This window comes from Galendromus occidentalis, unplaced genomic scaffold (genome assembly GCF_000255335.2).
Source record: "Galendromus occidentalis unplaced genomic scaffold, Mocc_1.1 scf7180000077484, whole genome shotgun sequence".
Lineage (NCBI taxonomy): Eukaryota > Metazoa > Arthropoda > Arachnida > Mesostigmata > Phytoseiidae > Galendromus > Galendromus occidentalis.
The window spans coordinates 754,467-770,540 of NW_003805472.1; the positions used below are offsets into that span (position 1 = coordinate 754,467).

Genomic DNA, 16,074 nt, shown 5'->3' on the forward strand with positions numbered 1-16,074 from the left:
TGATCTATTGTCCGCGAATCCCGAAGATGTCCGTTCCTGACTCCGCTCCATGCCGTGAATGTAGGTGATCATCTCGATGACCTCTTGTTGAATGTGACTTCGATATCCTTTCGAGTTGACAGTCGGAATGTGAACAGATGTAGCCAGGGCTTGAGACAAGCTCGAAACTCAGCACGGAAGGCAAACGAATGGTCATGCCCAAGAGAAAACCGAAAAGTAGTAAAATGAAACGAATGCGTCGAACGGCGACGAGCACAAACGACTCAATGGGAATTCCAGAAAAAATCCATGAATAAAACAATGAAATTCTTGTAGACCACGATTCAAGAGCGAATGGAATAAGTACAGTAGGTAGTATACGGCGTGGCTCGCGACGATTTTTTTGAGAGATCGGTATAGGTGATCAGTCTGCTATCGCCTCAGGACCGCCGACGGAGACTACTGTCCTGCGCTGTTGACACGGAGCGACATCACAGCTTGAAAAAATATCACAGCTTTGAAGGGCATCACAGTTCAGGATCATATCACAGGCTGTAACTATCACAGTTTGAGGCGAGTCTCCTCCGTTGAGCCGGTGACCGACGCCGACGCCTTATTGCGCCGAACTTCTCGGGAGCTCCCTCGGTTCCGTACCGGAGTCCGCATCTTAGTAGATCCGAGGGGGTTCACCTACGAGCTTCTCGCGACTGACGAATGCGCGGAGCTGAGCGCTCCCGCGGCAATGCTAGCTCCCTTCTGCCGAGCTCGGACACTTTCCGAGGCTTGGAACTCAAACCTCAGACACTTTCCGAGGCTTGGAACTCAAACCTCAGACTCTTTCCGAGGCTTGGAACTCAAACCTCGGAAGCTTTCCGGAGCGGTCGACCTGCTCCTTCGGAGACTCGGTGAGATCACTTCCCGCTGCTCGGCTTTTTAAACTAAGACGTCCTTCCGCTCTTAGCGCGCATCGATCTCTCGCTACCTCTCTGCGTTCTTTCTAATCGACGGACTGTTCATGGAATCGACCAATCGTTATCAAGATAACGAGACTCTCGATCCGACTCCTCAAGTCCGAACCGCAAGAGCTTGTCGGAGCCCGGCAAGCTTATCTCGAATGATTTTGAGAACAGGGTGCCGGCGATTCTGAGGAGCCCTGAGCCGAAATCATCCGTTGTGGACTCCATCCGATCTGAGCCCTCGCTTCTTGGATCTGACGGCATATTTCATAGAACAAGCTGCTGATAAATATCTATCGAATCGCTCTGTGCAAAATATCATGGGTCACGCTAGCAGCGCCCGATTCTCCTGTTCTCCGTCTCTCTCTTTCTCAGAGAAAGCCGGGAAGGTTGACGGGAGATGAAGGAGGACCCCCGATTCCAAACTCCCAACATGCAAGGAACGACGAGACAGTCAGCGCCTTTAGTCTTGCAACACCTCGAATCGCCTGCCGCAAGGGGAATCTGGAATTCTCATTGTCCACTCTTGGTCAGATTCAAGTTGGCGGAGTAACGAAATCATACGTGAGCGGCGCAGAAATCGGAGAGCGGTGCGCAAGTTTTGCTCCGGGTGCTTCGTGCTTCGGTCGTGAACCTCGAGAGCTCCCCCATCCACCCCAAGCAGGGGAACTCCATCGGTCGGGTCCACAACCCCGATAAAGTTGGTATACCCTCCGAACCTCAAAAGCACGAACTTCGATCGAATAGACTCCGTCTGGATCGAAAATCAGCCAGTTAATCCGGACAGCCAAGACGATCGTCGAGTCCGACTTGGCGCAGCAATCCATATCCACAGGAAATATGCCCCAAACGACTTTCCCACCACGACAAGTGGCCCCGACGCATTCGTGCCTGTACGCATGTCATCAGACAAGCATGAAAGCACATGCGTTTCCTAAATACAGAAAAATACTAATCGACCGTTCACGGAGCACTTATCCTGATCTTTTCTTCGACGACTTCTGGGGTGCATGAAGCAACGTTCGTGCCTCGAGATAGTGACAGACTCGCGTGTTCACTTGTCGCCATTGACCGGAATCTACTTGCATCGATCTGTCCCCTATAGGCTTGCAGAAAAGCCTTGCAAGAAGGTCTGTCCAAGTATGAGTGTAAGATCCTTGTCGAATCAACGAAACGAGAAGGGGCGGAAACAGGAGAATCTCTTCATAGAATGAGATAGAAAATAATTCACGAATGTCCTCCGGTGCCTACCAATGCATTCGAAAGAAAAAAATCCGAGACTGCAGAGAGACGGCTACGAGATGTTGTCTATTTAGGCAGAATAAGTAAGAATTTATTGGCCATCGGGGGAATCTCTGGGTAGGTGGAGAAAGACGTCGTCAACAAGATCAACAACAATCAATTGATGATCTGGCATTTATGGAATGATTCTCCGAATAGTCGCGCGCTCTGATGTTCCATAGCTTTATCACGCAGCTTGTGGATCAACCGCTCATCACCATCCTGACGAAGTCTTCATAATTGACGTTGCCGTGCAGATCCTCTTGGCCGTTCAGAAGTTGTTCCACCTCGTCGTCGGAGAGCTTCTCGCCGAGAGTGGTCAACAGATGTCGGAGCTCTGCGGAACTGATGAAGCCATTCCCATCCTTGTCGAAATGTCGCAGGCCTTCGATGAAATCTTCCGGGGTGTCTGAGGGACGGGCTTTGCTGCAAAGAATCAGAGGGGGATTCGTTACTCCGTCAGCTCGGTCGTTGGATTCAGAGAAGGAACTGTGGAAAATTTCCGGGACCACCAACCTGATCGCGGCCAGAATTGGCAGGAATTCATCGAAAGAGATGCGGGCATTGTCCTTATCCTTGCTGTTGCCGCCGCTAGCCTGCGAGGTGAATTTCACGACATCCGCTTCCGTCGGATTCTGACCAAGTGCTCGGAGGACATCCCCCAGCTGCGACACGTTGATTTTGCCATCACCTGTGAATTGGGTGGTGAGAAGTTTTTCTCTCTACGAGATCACTGCCAGCGACTCGGAACAAAGGCGGACTGTAACGGAACGCTACCGATACTATTCTTTGGCTTCTCGTTCACTCGACGCGACTAAAGAACCGGACCTATTGGTTGTGGTCGGATTTTTTAGTAGAAACTCTGATTTGAGGATGAAATTCATATTGCATCACGTTCGTTCCAAACGAGAGATATCGGATGACGCATCGCAAGCAGAAAAATCTTGATGAGGAGGCATCAGGTTTTAGTCCAGAGCTCTCTCAATGGACCAGTAAGTCAAAGAAGGAATTCGCTCATCCACAATATGCGCGAAACTGCTACATCCGCCGAGTGCTGGCCTCGTATCGAAATCCCTCAGCTGTTTCTCCCTTGAGCTGAGATTCTAGACGAAGGATATTAGGGAGAATCTCTTAGCGTGGGCTCAGATTGAAGATGAGTTAGTATAGGTTTCCGTAGAGTTTTTTCCCAGTTCTCAACGTCAATCGGGTAAGAATACGTCGGATGGGTAGCTCCACTCTGATGATTCAGGCCGGAGTTAGAACTATCGACAGGGCGATTTCCCGAAAAACCGAAGTTTCCCGCGGGAGAAACTGATGCTAAAGACGCGAACATGAAGGTGTTACAGCCCTGATATAAGCTCCTTGCTCGCTGCAGAGCATTCAAGTGTACGTCACGGAGGCATTTAGAATGCGGGTCATGTAGTGATTCATGCTGGAGACATTTCGTTCCGTTCCAGGGAGCGGTGTTCGCCAGTCAGCAGTCACTGAGGGCGGAGGCTGACCACGGTTGCCGCGATACTCTCCACGACTCGAGGACCGGCATCCGACGCGACAAACTCGCCCCGCACATTCCCCGTTAACTTTCCGAGCTGTTTCTCAAGGTGATCGGAGTTTCCAAGAGCGAATGATCGAACCCTCTGCTTATTATGCGGCTCCACAGGTCTTGAGTCATGAATGAGAGCTGGCAGTCCTCTAGCCTCGTATCTTCAGCTGAAGGCTACAGAAGCAGACTGACGGCATCATGGAAACAGCACGAATCGGCGGATCGCTTCGCGATATTGTCATTTTCGTTGAATCTTCATGATACTCGTTGTGGGATCCGCCAACCGCCAAGGCCATATATGGCAAGCAGCAGTCCCGAATCCCCCTCCGGAAACCCGAATTCTCGCGGTACGAGCAAGTGGAGCACATTCATGCGACTCGAGAAGAAGTTGAAAGGAATGACACATCGATGTGGCAAGAGAAATCATCCCACAAACAGAGCTCTCATATGTGGAAACCAACCTCGACTGTCAAACAGATTGAAGGCTTCTTGGTAATCTCCGACGAGGTCTTCGCTGTAGGCGGACATTGTCGGCACTGCTTCGGATCTCGACAGAGGAAAATCCCTCGAAATCAGACGGTTCGGCAAGCTCCTCCAATTGGCTGCCCTGAATGAACGATCAACGAGCACTTCGCACTGATCGACGATTGGAAAATACCACCGATCCCACTTCGTCGTCAGACTTGGACACTTGTGCGTTGCAATCTACCGGGTGTGAAAATAAACACATTGTGGAGAGAGGAGCTGACCCCTCTCCCTCAATTCCGCATGCTTCCGAATAGAATACCACGTGAAATCAGAGATTGTCTACGCCGAACCGACGGTTTCCAGAGATCGAAGAGGCGAGATCTCCTTCATTCCTCGCGGAGTCGCTAGAGTGTTGCCTGCTTGCGGCTCACGGTCAGCTTTCGGATTTTCAGTGAGGGGGGAATCTTTCCCGACGAAATGTCGGATACGAAGAAATCTAGCCCCGAACAGTTCCCCTCGGAACTCACTGAAAAAGTCAGAAATCTCCACGAGAAGCTCCAAGTAGGTGATTTCCCGTATGATGAGAAACGTAGCGTTTCTCGATGCGTAAGCATCGAGCCAGAGACAATGAACTGTACCGAAAGCGATTCTCGACAGAACCTCGAAAAGCTGCTCGAACCGCTCTTATCGAGCACTGCCCTAGAAGCGAAGGAGTCATTGGATTCGGCGGATAAAGCTCGTTACGACCTCTCGTTGTGTTATGGATTGTCATCTCTTCTGTGGGCGTACATGCTGGTCCAGGGTAGGCTAATCTATTATGAAGAGCACCGACAGACCTCGATGCGACTATTTCTCCCTTCGGACTCGAGATCCTCCATCTACAGCGGGGAGTTTTCGCAACGCTAACCGAACCGAAAATCGTTCTCTGCAGGCGAAGACCCGAAGGACACCGCTCTGAAACACGAACTGAATAGAGTTCGAGACTATATGACCCGCGTTCAGCAGCTCGAAGATCGGGTGAAACGACCGCGATTCGCCCCTGGAACCGCTTCACGGTTCGTACGAAACGCGTTGTACGACCCGGAAAAAAAGAAAGACGACACCGGAAGCGGAGCGACGAGTTCAAGATGAAGACTTACCGATCGGCAATAATACGTCATCTACGAAGTTCCATGCAAATGAGCCCCACGGAACGAGAATCATCCTACAGCACCCTCGGCGACAAGTTGCGCTCCCGGAGTTCATTGAGCGCAACCTTCTGCGTCCTCACCTCTATGACCCATAAGATCAAGAGAGACAGTGTCCATCGTCCGCTTGCGTTTCGTGTTCATCTATGTACTACCAGAGTGAAGAGGAGCTTTTTTCCGCGAGCTTTTATTGCCAGTGCCCGATCGGGGACCCCGGATCCATGAATTAAATATATATATATTAAATAAAGGTCTCTATGCAGAGCTCCAGTGCAGCCACAGGGATATTCAAGTCGAAATTAGTCAGGACGTTAGGGTGGACGACACCGAGGACCCCTATGCGCTTTCCGCCAATGAGGATCTCTGCGCACCGTCCTCTGAAAAACGTTTCGTCTTCAGTCTGGCGTATTTCATAGCTGGGCTTCGCTTTGCTCTGCGTGACATGCGGTACTCGGAGGAGGCACATGATCCGATCTAGGAGACCGTGGATAACTTCGAAACCTGATGTCTTGCCATAGTATACGGCACAGAGATTCCGTTCGTTTCGGGCTTTCGTATCACTTTCGGCGCATTTCACGACAATGTCGGAAATCTCGAAGAGTCGTAGCGGCAGGGGCATCTTCTTATTTGAGCCTATTGTCTTCAGAACTCCCGGCAGTAATTGGGTTCTCGCCACCTGGAACTCGAGGGTTTTGGGATTGGACACTTTCACGGCATTCTCATGTCCGTTGGCTTTGCGGAGTTTCTTCGAGATGTCTTCTGTGGAACACAGCGAGAACGTGAGCACCTCGGTAAAGCCAGATTGTGCCAGAGACTCGCGGAGTTGGTCCGTCAATTTATTGACGGGGAGTTGGGAAGCCGTCGTCACAGTGGCCGGCATCTTCATCTCAATATTATTGTATCCATGAGCAATTCCAACGTCTTCGATCACGTCTACCGGATGTATGATGTCGTGCCGGGTTGGAGGAACATCGATCAGAAGCGCACCGGACTTGACTTTGGTTTTGAGTGACATTTTTGTGAGGAGCTCGGCAATCCGATTCGCTCCTAACTCCGTTCCCAATAACTCGTTGACGCGGCTAGGCTGTAGCTTTATTTTGTGGTAGGGCAATTTCGGGTAGAGCTCTCTGGTGCCGTCGGTCTTGATAATTTTCACCTGCTCTACTTTGAATTTATCCGCGCAGTGTTCGCCGAACATGGTCACGATCGTATCGAGAGTGATCGAAGCCTTGTGCTCATCGGTCGCTGTGATGTCTATGAAGATATTCTTGGTTTTCAGGGTGATTTTCGAATGCTCCGAATTGATGATTGGAGGCAGAGATCCTATGACATTCTCGGAGTCACGCACGACGGGCAACACGTCGAAATCTTCTACGATCTGCACGTAGGGCTTCAGGTGGGTATCTTTTCCGTAAAACTCGAGGAGCTCTTGGGCGCCGAACTCCCTGGTCTGATTGAGCGGAACGAATTTTATGTCTTCGCGTCTGCGAGCTTCGTAGGTAAACGGAGGCGTAAGCGTGTCGAGGTCATGAGTTCCAATGGACACCAGTTTACGCTTCCGACCTATGTTATTGTGTAGCTTATCCTGCAGATCGATGAACGAATCGTAAACTTCCTTTGTGAAAGTCACGTTCCGCAAAACTGCACCGATGAAAACCGGTCTGACTTTCTGCACGCTGACATCTATCGTCACCTCGATCGGCGAGACTGGGGTTACGGCAGTATAGCGAGGAATGGGTATCTTGCCGAGGAATATCAGCAAAGACCGGGTCAGACCTTCCAAACACAGCAAATCGTACCGGTTCGCAGGAATATCGATTTTATAGATGGTGTCCTCCGGCGACTCGGTTCCTGGATCTCCGCCGGCGGATTTACCGTGTTGTTTCTCCAGCTGTTTCTTGACTGATGTAACTTCGTCCAACTCGAGACCGTATTCGAAGCACAAGTCGGCGAACTCGTCTTCAGTGTACCGACGACCGAGGGAGCGGAAAAGAGCCTCGGCATTGATGTTCACGGTGGGCATGTTGGCTGGGATCGAACCGGACTCTGCAAATTATAGGAAGCGCTCGACTCCACGTTTCAGGCCGCTCGTAGAGTACTCCCTCGGTTGTGGCGGTGCTTTTCCCTTTCTCTTCTGCGTGTGTTCGACGAATTGATGAGATGATCCTCCGAAGATTACGTTCCGCGCTTTAGGAATGGGAAAGGGGAAATGATATCACGACAGATGAAGCGCGCAGAATTCGAAAGCTGACGGCGGCAGTCTCATTTACGCAGTGGAAAAATGATAGGCTCAGCATCGGCACCGTCGAAAAACTCGTTCGAAATCCCCCGTGCATGATCTAGACTCTTTGTGGTGTCGAAACATCATTTGCGGATATCGGTGAGTAATACCCAATTGAACTCGGATTTTCCGCAGATGGTATTCATGGAGCGGAACTGTTAAGGAGTGACTCGAGGGCGCAGTGTCCCTAATCTGACTTCCAGCCAACGTTGGTTAGATTACTCCGCGAACGGAACGAAGCGAATTCGATCCATCTAATCCGGGAACTTGGTATCTTCTTGTACTCAGATGACAGATGCGTCACGTCGGGAGAGCTCTCGGCGTACTTTTGCTTGTTGTATGCGTTATACTGCAATCAAATCATTGAGGCGGTAGGCAGCGATCAGACACGACGAGGGAAAATCGTGTCCACCCCAAGGCAGAACTGCGAGAAAGTCGCGGAAGGTTCGTCAACCTGAAGAAAATCGTCCCGAACTCCGTTCGGAACTCCCACCCCGGAACTCGAGTGAGTGACTTAAGATCAAGAATACGATCATCTAGCCCGGAAAGCTGTCACCGTGTCAAATGTCAATTGAACGCTAAATATGAGTGTCACGTTTTTCTACTTCAACTCGGCCGGGTTTCGTAACCAGCTTGACTACTCTAGCGATCCTGTAGATAGATAGATATCCTCGGATACGCGATCACTTGCGGCGCAGGCTCCGCCTAGACGAATAGAATTTCATTTCGATTTGAATTCTGTCACGTCCGATAAATGTTCCAGCGCAGGGGAGCTCTTCTGTGATCAGCGATGCTCCATTCATCCATTTTCCTCTATGCTCTGATCGGTGTCTTGAGTGCGGCTCGTGGTCACGATGCGACGCCAAAGGATCCATGCTCCGGTATTTGATTGACTCTGTTCCGACGTTAAAAGTTTGAAAGCTCTGCTCTACGTGGATCGAGCTCCCGTTTCGAAAGAATGTATTTTGATTTCAAATTGTCTTTCTAGCGTACGGGAACTATGAGCTCATCACCAGTCGGGGTGTCATAACGCTCAGATCGAATGCAACGGCGACATGCCTACACTCATGCCCGGATTCAGAGACTTCCCTGCCCCAAATCGAATGCCTTGGCGGCAAGAGCACCTCGTGTACGTCGGGCGACATCGTTTCGGCGACTTGTATATATCAAGGTAAGCGCTGCCTTCGAATTCGACCGGAAAGTATCCTAACTCTGGACTTTTATCGCTATGGAAGTCCTGATCCTCCGATGTTAGACACCAAGAGTCGAGGTAACCCTTCCTTGAATCGCAGATGTTTTCTCTATGAACTACTATACCTGCGTGTTCCTCAACGCGACCGAGTACGTCGCCACGGTGGCTCGCTACAGCTTCGAGCTGGAATACGAGCCGGACCATCCCGAGTGCGTCTTGAAGAGTAAGTTGGGAGCGCTCTCCCCGCATCCACCGAGAAGCTCGTGGGAGCACAGATAGGCATCGATTTCGTTTGCGGAGCTTATCCAAAGGGGCCGGGGCCGACTCCATCGGACCGTCATGACAAAAACTTCTTTGTGGTTCCAGATTCCTACCGTGTCTGGTATAATCAGGACTTCGTGCGTCAAAAGGCTCTCGTTGTCATTCTCGGCGTCAGTTTGGGTTGCGCCGGTCTCATTCTCGTTATCTTGATGACTCTTTGCTTCTTCTACTGCTGTCGAAGGAAACCTCGCGATGAGCCTCTGCTGCACAACTCTGACATGTCCCACAATATCTATTGAAAGCTGAAGTCTATACTGAATGGGCTCACATCCTGGTGCGATTGATGTAGTTATAGATCTACGGTGTGAATATTTTCCATGAGATCAGTAGGAAGTTCGCAGAGGGAGCAACTATGATTGCCATCGACTCCGTTCCATAAAGTATGAGTCACTCCTCTCAAAGCGACATTAACGTTGACAATCGACTGCTTATCATGATTCTCGGTACGATTCGATTGTAATCATTCCCGGATCCCTTGTTCCGGGAGTCACTGAGTGATGATCTCGCTCTCCCGGAAACTGGAACTCCGAGAGCCGGCCCGCCTGCCCACGCAACTCCCCTCCCCCGCTCAGAAGGGCGTAATTAATGACCAACGTGCCGAGGCTTTCGCCCACTTGGAGGAACAAGCGATTCCTGAAGTAGTTCCGGATCGGCGAACTCTCGAAAACAGGTCGGGTTCCCCACAGCTAGGTACGTACCTAAGAGCCGAATCTTAAAATCGTTGCAATGATGAATGAGTATTGGAACGATATATTTCTCTTCTTCGAATATCAACATGTGGGGAGCTCATTCTTTCGTTTGGCAGCTCGAGTCTCGAATTTACAATAAGTTCCCCTTTGAATAGGATTTGTCGCCACTCGCAATCAGTCAGAACGAGTGCTAGAAAGCATTTTCTCTCCCTCAGAAGCGATGGATTCGAGTTATAGAATTCTCGAAGATTTTAGATTAAGTTCTATTTTCCTCGCGAATGAAAACGGCAAATTCAAAAAAGACGAATGCCGGTAAAAGAGGGATCACAACTTTGACTTTCTGCAGACTGAGCGAGCAAAGCAGGCTTGAGAAAGTACTGCAATTAGATATGACACATGTCCGCACGGATTCAATGCGAGTACGATAGCATTAGTAAGAGTTGATTAACATACAAAATCCCGGGGGAAAACACAAGGTGGAGAGGTCATCGCTGCCGCTAATCTAGAATCGACATCATCGGGATTAGGGCCTTGTACTCCTCGAGACATTCGGGGTTTGACAATGTAGATGGATCGACTGCTGTGTTCCCGTTGATAATCTTCTTGACGGCCAGTTCGACTTTCTTCAAGTTGAGCGTATACTGCACGTGGAAGAGAGCCTTAGTCATGAATAGGGAACCATGGCTGTCCCGAGGAGTCTGAATCTGAACACACTCGAGGGAGACTCCATATTGCAACATAATTTGAAATCGGGTCTGCTCAACCGAATACTCACAGGAATGTCTCGAACTCTGATGATGAGCGAAGGTACGTGCCGAGCTGACAACGCGCCTCGGATCATGCTCTTGAGCTTGGTTCGGAGGTCTTCGGTGATATCGTCCTCGTCAGCCATTTTCACAAAGAGGACGACTTTCTCGTCTTTAGTTTTCTTCGAGAGGTAAGAAACGCACACGCTGTCTTTGATTCTCGGTTCGGTTTCCACTGAAAATCAGGAGTATGAGCTCTGCCTTCCCATACCTCCTGAATTTCTTCGAGGAAAAACTCTTGGCACCAACCCCACATGAGAGGGGCCCGATTCCCAGAAGGGGCGGATAAATTCGTATCACTCACCGACATTGTAAATCTCCACGGACCCGAAGCGAACGCCGTTGGGGTTCAATGTTGCATCGCTGCGACCCAACATAATTACTCCTCGTGTTTTCGAATCCACCATACAGAAATCACCGTGGTGCCAGACGTTGGGGAAGCGTGAGAAATAGGCCCTCCGATAGAGTTCGCCGTCAGAATCACCCCAGAAGTACACGGGCATCGCTGGGAAAGGTTTACGGCAAACCAGCTCGCCTTCTTCGTCCCATACAGGCAGGCCCTCATTCGAATACGCCCTGGGAAGGAGAGAAATCCAGGGTTTGCCATTATCGTTCTTCAAAAAGCACAACCATTCAGCTCGATTTGGACTATCCTGTCACAGAGAACGCGCTCGTATCGGAAGCTTACACGATATCCATTCCAAGATTTCGGCTCTGAACTTGACCGCGCACTGTGGGCAATGTGCAATTCTGTCCCACAAAACAAGACACGATGTCCGAGCCTCCGGATATCGACCCTGAGGGAAGGAATTCATCGAACTTGATTAACCGGGATGCGTGACTCAATGATGGAAATCGCTGTGACCGAGGGACAATCGAGGCATGAAGCAGAGTCCGCCTCGGGGTGGCAGTTAATGCAGCCCGAAGATCTACCCTTTTAAAATCATCGTCGATTGTACTTGATTTCATTAACACAAAAGTACTCGGCCCCAATCCCCAATCATACCGAGCATCACGTCCGCCTTGATGTGCTCGAAGACGTAGTCGAAACTGTGCGGCATCAGGGGAGAACCAGTCGACAGCACGGTATGAAGAGCGCCCAGATTGTACAGACGACCTGGGAGGGGGAATAAAGGCCAAATAAAAAGGAATCAGCCAAGATTCTCGCCGACACTCTTGCAGTCGCACAAGTAAGTACCTGGGGATCCCTCCGAGAGTTTTTCCTCGAGAGTTGCGAGGTATTTGGCGGATGTGCCGAAAACGGTTACGCCGAGCATTCCCGCCATCTCAAAAAGTAAGAAGGGGGAACTCGCTGATATAGGAGTTCCCTCGAAGAGAACAAGGGCGGCGCCAGCCGCCAACCCTGACAGGAGCCAGTTCCACATCATCCACCCGGTCTGGGGAGAGAAGCCCGATCCAATTAATAATTCAAATCCATATGGTCGAAAATGACGGATACATCTAAGGGAACGCTGGAGTATTTATTCATAATCAGGAATCGGTACGAACCGTCGTGAAGTAGAACAGAATATCGTTCTGACCCAAATCGCCGAGGAGTTCGTGCTCCTTGCGATGTTGAATCAGGGTTCCACCGACAGAGTGCACCATGCACTTCGGTTTCCCTGTTGTACCAGAAGAGAATAGAATACACAGAGGATGATCGAAAGGCACCTGAAGTACATCCGAGAGTTCGTAAAGGGCAAGGGACTGAGCGTCGAGAAGTTCAGGGCCGAAGAAGAAGGACTCACTTGGACAAAATCGAGCTTCGGGTCATCGTCAACCTCCGCCAGGACGTCCTTGAGGTGGAACGAATTTTTCAGGAATGATATATCGCTCGACGAATCTTCGTCGAATGGCAAAATAACGACGGCTTCCACAGAGTCCAAGTCTAGGTACGAACGAATGAGTTTAGGATGGAGTGCGGAGCAATATGAGAGCCGGGGATCAGCATTAGGGGTATTATTCGCTCCCTGGGAGTTTTCGGTTTTTCCTACTTTTTAGAATCAGTTCCAGATTCGTCAGCTTATCGTGAATCTTCCCGTTGTAAATTTGCTTTTCCACGGCGAAAATGACCTGAGGGAAGCGATCATTTTCTTAGGTCTGAAGGCCCGTTGGAGAATGAAATTCCGTGCTTCTACTATAGCATTGGATCACGCGCATACCTTGGGCTTGATTTGTTGAAAACGATCCACCACGGCTCTGTGGCCTAGGTCGGGACTCGTGGAGCTCCAAATAGCTCCGATCGAGGCCGATGCCAAATACGCGAAGACCGAGTGTTCCGTGTTCGCGACATAGCCGCATACTCGGTCCCCTTTCTGCACTCCGAAACTCGACAGAAGTTTCGCGAATCGGGCAACCTGTCGGTACAGTTCCGAAAACGTGATCTTGCGGGTTCGAGTGAGCCTCTCATCTGCGGTATCGGAGAGAGCTCGTTAGTTCCTTGTTCTGTCATTCAATGTACGTTTTTCACTACGGCGACGGTCTCGTGAGGAACGACGCTTCAGGTCGAAATAAGAGCCATGCCCTTGAGAATAGGCGGACGCACCTGTAACGTATAGCGCGACACTGTCGTCGCGTTTCCGCAAAATGTTCTCAGCGTAGTTCAGACGACATCCGCGGAACCATCGCGGGATTTCGTGCATGGGAACATCGTCAACTATCTGGATGGGAGGAAAGCCGCTTTAGTCCGCTCTCGGCTCGAATCTCCTCCAGGGGAAAGAATAATTAATTCAAACAGGATCCTCCTAAATTCAACGCAAACGATAATCTGAATCATCAGAGGGATCGAGGAAGTCACCTGGTTGTGTTTTTCTGAGACAATTATTCCAGAAAAGTCGAGGAACTCTTCCCAGAAACAAGTGAAGCTGTCTGCGCCGACCGACCACTCGTATAAGTCGTGGTAATTGCCTGTGGATAATTCAGTTGCGGGCAGATCACCTTAGACGAACTCTTGATTCTCGATCCGGTGAGTCGAATTCGTGGAACGGACTAGAGAAATTCGATCAATCGAACGATTAGGAAGCTTTGGAATGCGGAAACGTCTCGAGAAGCAAGTCTTACCGAGGGCCAGGCCGTATTTGCGATTGATCCTGTTCCGGAAGATATCCTGTTTCTTATCGGGCCGGTCGAGGAGGCCATGGCTCCAAGTTTTGGGTGGCGTTCCATCGGAGATCTGGTTCGACCCGGTGCTACCTCGGGTTGCCATTTCCTGAATGGTATCGTTTTTCTGAGTGCACTGAGTTCTCGGGGAGCTTCGCAGATCCTTTCCTACTCCGATCATCATTATCGATCACTCAGCGATCGAAGTTTGCTGCGAACATCCCAGCCAATTCGTCTCCCGACCCTACTATGGTAGTTGTGCGCCGGTATCGAAGTTACTCGCGGCTCTTCGGAAGGCCATCAAATATTAATCTGACTCGATGTCATTCGAGTCGCTCAAAGTGTTGTAATACGATCTTGAAGGGATCATTCCGCGACAGCGATGCCCTTCGCCATTTTATCAGAGAGAAGTCGTTTCAGCGAAAACCAGGAAGATCTTCTGCTCACTTTTACTGATGACTATCTTGGCGAGCTGCACCAGAGGCCTTTGAAAAATCGCGAGAAAAGCTGAGCGAGCCGAACGCACACTTCGATAACACAACGGACCGCGAAAATTTTCGTCGCGAAAAAAGGGAAAATGATTGTCCTTCGGTCTCGAGGAAAATCTGCGAGGAGAATCCGTCCCTCGCCGCGTCGAAATTCCTTTCTTCAGTCCAGGCCCGCATATAGCGCGCTTCTTTTTCGGGAAATTTCGGCATTTCTCCATAGCACGATCTCCGGAATCGGAGTTCATCCAAGTCAGCGGAGCGATCGGAATCCGCATGGTCGACCGTAGATGCTCGTTGGCTCGCGTCTCGCGGGTGTCCCAGATTTTGAGAGAACCGGTTCCGGGTGAATCAACCCAAAATTTCTCATAGCGTCACAGTCTTCCCCGTCGATCCTGCCAACCACGTCAGAAGCGCCAAGGTCGACTCTCGAAGAAGTTTCCATCAAAACGGGCGAATGAAAGTGTTGGCAGAGCTGCGGGTCAGACGAATGCTTCTCAGGGGTCTCTATAAACGAGAAGACTCGAGCCACAGACATATAAGACGACAGGATACGATCCGATGCATACGTTGACTTTTCGACGATCGACCGTGATCTGTCCCTGATCCAGAGATCCTATCACCAAAAAGTGTCGGCCCGGAGTAACCGCATTCAAAAATCGGACACTCCGCGCGATCCGTGTCCGAAGTACATCCATGTACCCATCTCTTCGCTGCCTGACTTCGGAGCTCAACCGTCATAGAAATCGAAGCCGTGCGAGGGAGGTTTCCCGAGACCCACGAGCGAGACACCGATCGTGGAGTTCAGAGGGTGCTCACTCAGAGTACGGGGCGGATTCGGGTGATCGGAGCTCGTGAAATCACAGCCAAACTCGCTAGCCCGCGCATGGCGTCGAATGTCTGAGCGCGGGAAGCTAGGATCGGCCAGCCGCCTGGGATGGGAGAGACGTCCCCGTAGGAGCCACGTCAATCGTCATCGAACGTTCGAAATCCCAATCGGTTGTTGGAGCATCCAGCTACCCAGATCGATGTCCCTTCATATCACCCAACAAAGAAATCAGCTTCGTCAGGGGAACTACTCTCCGAATCGCGCAGCACAGAGGAACTATGGAGCCAGACTCTGTATGGTGGTCAACTTACCGGTGGTTACGTGGAGCAAGTTTCTTCTCCCTTTGTGAGCGCACTGCTATGTCGGGGCAAGATTTCAGCGACGAATCGAGAGAAGGTCTTTGTCACAAGATGAACTTTGTCCAGTCCGTAGACTATGGCACCACATTCAGTTCGCCATCCGAGATCCGACATGAAACACAGAGCACAAGAGCATCTTCTGCAGCGGTTCTGGTGACTGACTGACTGCCCGCCCGGCTCCCTACCTGCGGCCGGTGGTGAAGATGCTGATGGCAATCGCGGCTCGGTGCTGCGATGGTTCCGTCGTCGGCAGCAGCGGCGCCGGCGCTGTGGTGGATGATGCTTATGTTTGTCATGTTTTAGAACGGAGCTTCAGAATGAAATCCTCAGTAGCAAGAGTTCCGGTTCGGGGATAATGAGCGGCTAATTGGAGCGATTAGAGGCATGAAGGTTACCTGGCTCCTTCCTGCTTTTTATCCGGGAACGATGTAGTGAGATTATTGTTGTCGATCCGGGACTTCCAGGAGACCGCCCGGAGCTGAAGGTCGACTGCGGCCCGAGCTCCCCGATCTTCCGATGGCGGGACCGGAATTCAATGGGGATGGAGAGCGATGGAATCGCATGAGGAACTCGTGTCAGACCATCCTCCCCAGCAGTGT

At 50.7% G+C, this 16,074-nt stretch overlaps 5 protein-coding genes across 5 annotated transcripts; 2 read left to right on the forward strand and 3 right to left on the reverse strand.

Annotated features, from left to right (window-relative positions):
• Positions 1-2,237: 2,237 nt before the first annotated feature.
• LOC100900417 (Myosin light chain cytoplasmic) lies at positions 2,238-4,450 on the reverse strand. The gene is made up of 3 exons (XM_003745496.1): positions 4,221-4,450; positions 2,733-2,907; positions 2,238-2,642 (listed from the first exon to the last, which is right to left on the reverse strand). Exons 1-3 carry the CDS (start codon positions 4,285-4,287, stop codon positions 2,420-2,422), a joined length of 465 nt encoding a protein of 154 aa, XP_003745544.1. The 5' UTR covers positions 4,288-4,450; the 3' UTR covers positions 2,238-2,419.
• A 69-nt stretch (positions 4,451-4,519) lies between these two features.
• On the forward strand, positions 4,520-5,686 carry Rrp47 (Ribosomal RNA processing 47). Its single transcript, XM_003745614.2, has 3 exons — positions 4,520-4,788; positions 4,885-5,029; positions 5,159-5,686. The coding sequence occupies exons 1-3, from the start codon at positions 4,705-4,707 to the stop codon at positions 5,356-5,358; spliced, it is 429 nt and encodes a 142-aa protein (XP_003745662.1). The 5' UTR covers positions 4,520-4,704; the 3' UTR covers positions 5,359-5,686.
• Positions 5,597-7,437, reverse strand: beta-PheRS (phenylalanine--tRNA ligase beta subunit). Its single transcript, XM_003745478.2, has one exon. The coding sequence runs from the start codon at positions 7,435-7,437 to the stop codon at positions 5,656-5,658; it is 1,782 nt and encodes a 593-aa protein (XP_003745526.1). The 3' UTR covers positions 5,597-5,655.
• A 228-nt stretch (positions 7,438-7,665) lies between these two features.
• On the forward strand, positions 7,666-9,628 carry LOC100900699 (uncharacterized). The gene is made up of 6 exons (XM_003745498.2): positions 7,666-7,794; positions 7,984-8,200; positions 8,459-8,576; positions 8,684-8,866; positions 8,988-9,110; positions 9,254-9,628. The coding sequence occupies exons 3-6, from the start codon at positions 8,486-8,488 to the stop codon at positions 9,445-9,447; spliced, it is 591 nt and encodes a 196-aa protein (XP_003745546.1). The 5' UTR covers positions 7,666-7,794; positions 7,984-8,200; positions 8,459-8,485; the 3' UTR covers positions 9,448-9,628.
• Positions 9,629-10,237: 609 nt separating this feature from the next.
• Positions 10,238-15,703, reverse strand: LOC100907145 (acetoacetyl-CoA synthetase). Its single transcript, XM_003745456.1, has 14 exons — positions 15,428-15,703; positions 13,764-13,911; positions 13,501-13,610; positions 13,249-13,363; positions 12,866-13,113; positions 12,698-12,776; positions 12,452-12,591; positions 12,213-12,374; positions 11,902-12,100; positions 11,710-11,820; positions 11,392-11,500; positions 11,008-11,279; positions 10,673-10,878; positions 10,238-10,538 (listed from the first exon to the last, which is right to left on the reverse strand). The coding sequence occupies exons 2-14, from the start codon at positions 13,906-13,908 to the stop codon at positions 10,395-10,397; spliced, it is 2,040 nt and encodes a 679-aa protein (XP_003745504.1). The 5' UTR covers positions 13,909-13,911; positions 15,428-15,703; the 3' UTR covers positions 10,238-10,394.
• Positions 15,704-16,074: the final 371 nt, after the last annotated feature.

What these genes read in the sequence shown, in the direction of transcription:
- LOC100900417 (XM_003745496.1), bottom strand. Translation starts at nt 4,287, where the DNA reads ATGTCCGCCTACAGCGAAGACCTCGTCGGAGATTACCAAGAAGCCTTC. An exon ending in CAATCTGTTTGACAGTCGAG is followed by an intron (nt 2,908 to 4,220) that starts GTTGGTTTCCAC and finishes CCCAATTCACAG; the next exon opens with GTGATGGCAAAATCAACGTG. An exon ending in CCAATTCTGGCCGCGATCAG is followed by an intron (nt 2,643 to 2,732) that starts GTTGGTGGTCCC and finishes GATTCTTTGCAG; the next exon opens with CAAAGCCCGTCCCTCAGACA.
- LOC100907145 (XM_003745456.1), bottom strand. Translation starts at nt 13,908, where the DNA reads ATGGCAACCCGAGGTAGCACCGGGTCGAACCAGATCTCCGATGGAACG. An exon ending in CGAAGCTCGATTTTGTCCAA is followed by an intron (nt 12,375 to 12,451) that starts GTGAGTCCTTCT and finishes GATGTACTTCAG; the next exon opens with GTGCCTTTCGATCATCCTCT. An exon ending in TTCTGTTCTACTTCACGACG is followed by an intron (nt 12,101 to 12,212) that starts GTTCGTACCGAT and finishes TTCTCTCCCCAG; the next exon opens with ACCGGGTGGATGATGTGGAA.
- beta-PheRS (XM_003745478.2), bottom strand. Translation starts at nt 7,437, where the DNA reads ATGCCCACCGTGAACATCAATGCCGAGGCTCTTTTCCGCTCCCTCGGT.
- Rrp47 (XM_003745614.2), top strand. Translation starts at nt 4,705, where the DNA reads ATGTCGGATACGAAGAAATCTAGCCCCGAACAGTTCCCCTCGGAACTC. An exon ending in ATCTCCACGAGAAGCTCCAA is followed by an intron (nt 4,789 to 4,884) that starts GTAGGTGATTTC and finishes GATTCTCGACAG; the next exon opens with AACCTCGAAAAGCTGCTCGA. An exon ending in GGCGTACATGCTGGTCCAGG is followed by an intron (nt 5,030 to 5,158) that starts GTAGGCTAATCT and finishes CGTTCTCTGCAG; the next exon opens with GCGAAGACCCGAAGGACACC.
- LOC100900699 (XM_003745498.2), top strand. Translation starts at nt 8,486, where the DNA reads ATGCTCCATTCATCCATTTTCCTCTATGCTCTGATCGGTGTCTTGAGT. An exon ending in GGCGACTTGTATATATCAAG is followed by an intron (nt 8,867 to 8,987) that starts GTAAGCGCTGCC and finishes CTTGAATCGCAG; the next exon opens with ATGTTTTCTCTATGAACTAC. An exon ending in TCCCGAGTGCGTCTTGAAGA is followed by an intron (nt 9,111 to 9,253) that starts GTAAGTTGGGAG and finishes TTGTGGTTCCAG; the next exon opens with ATTCCTACCGTGTCTGGTAT.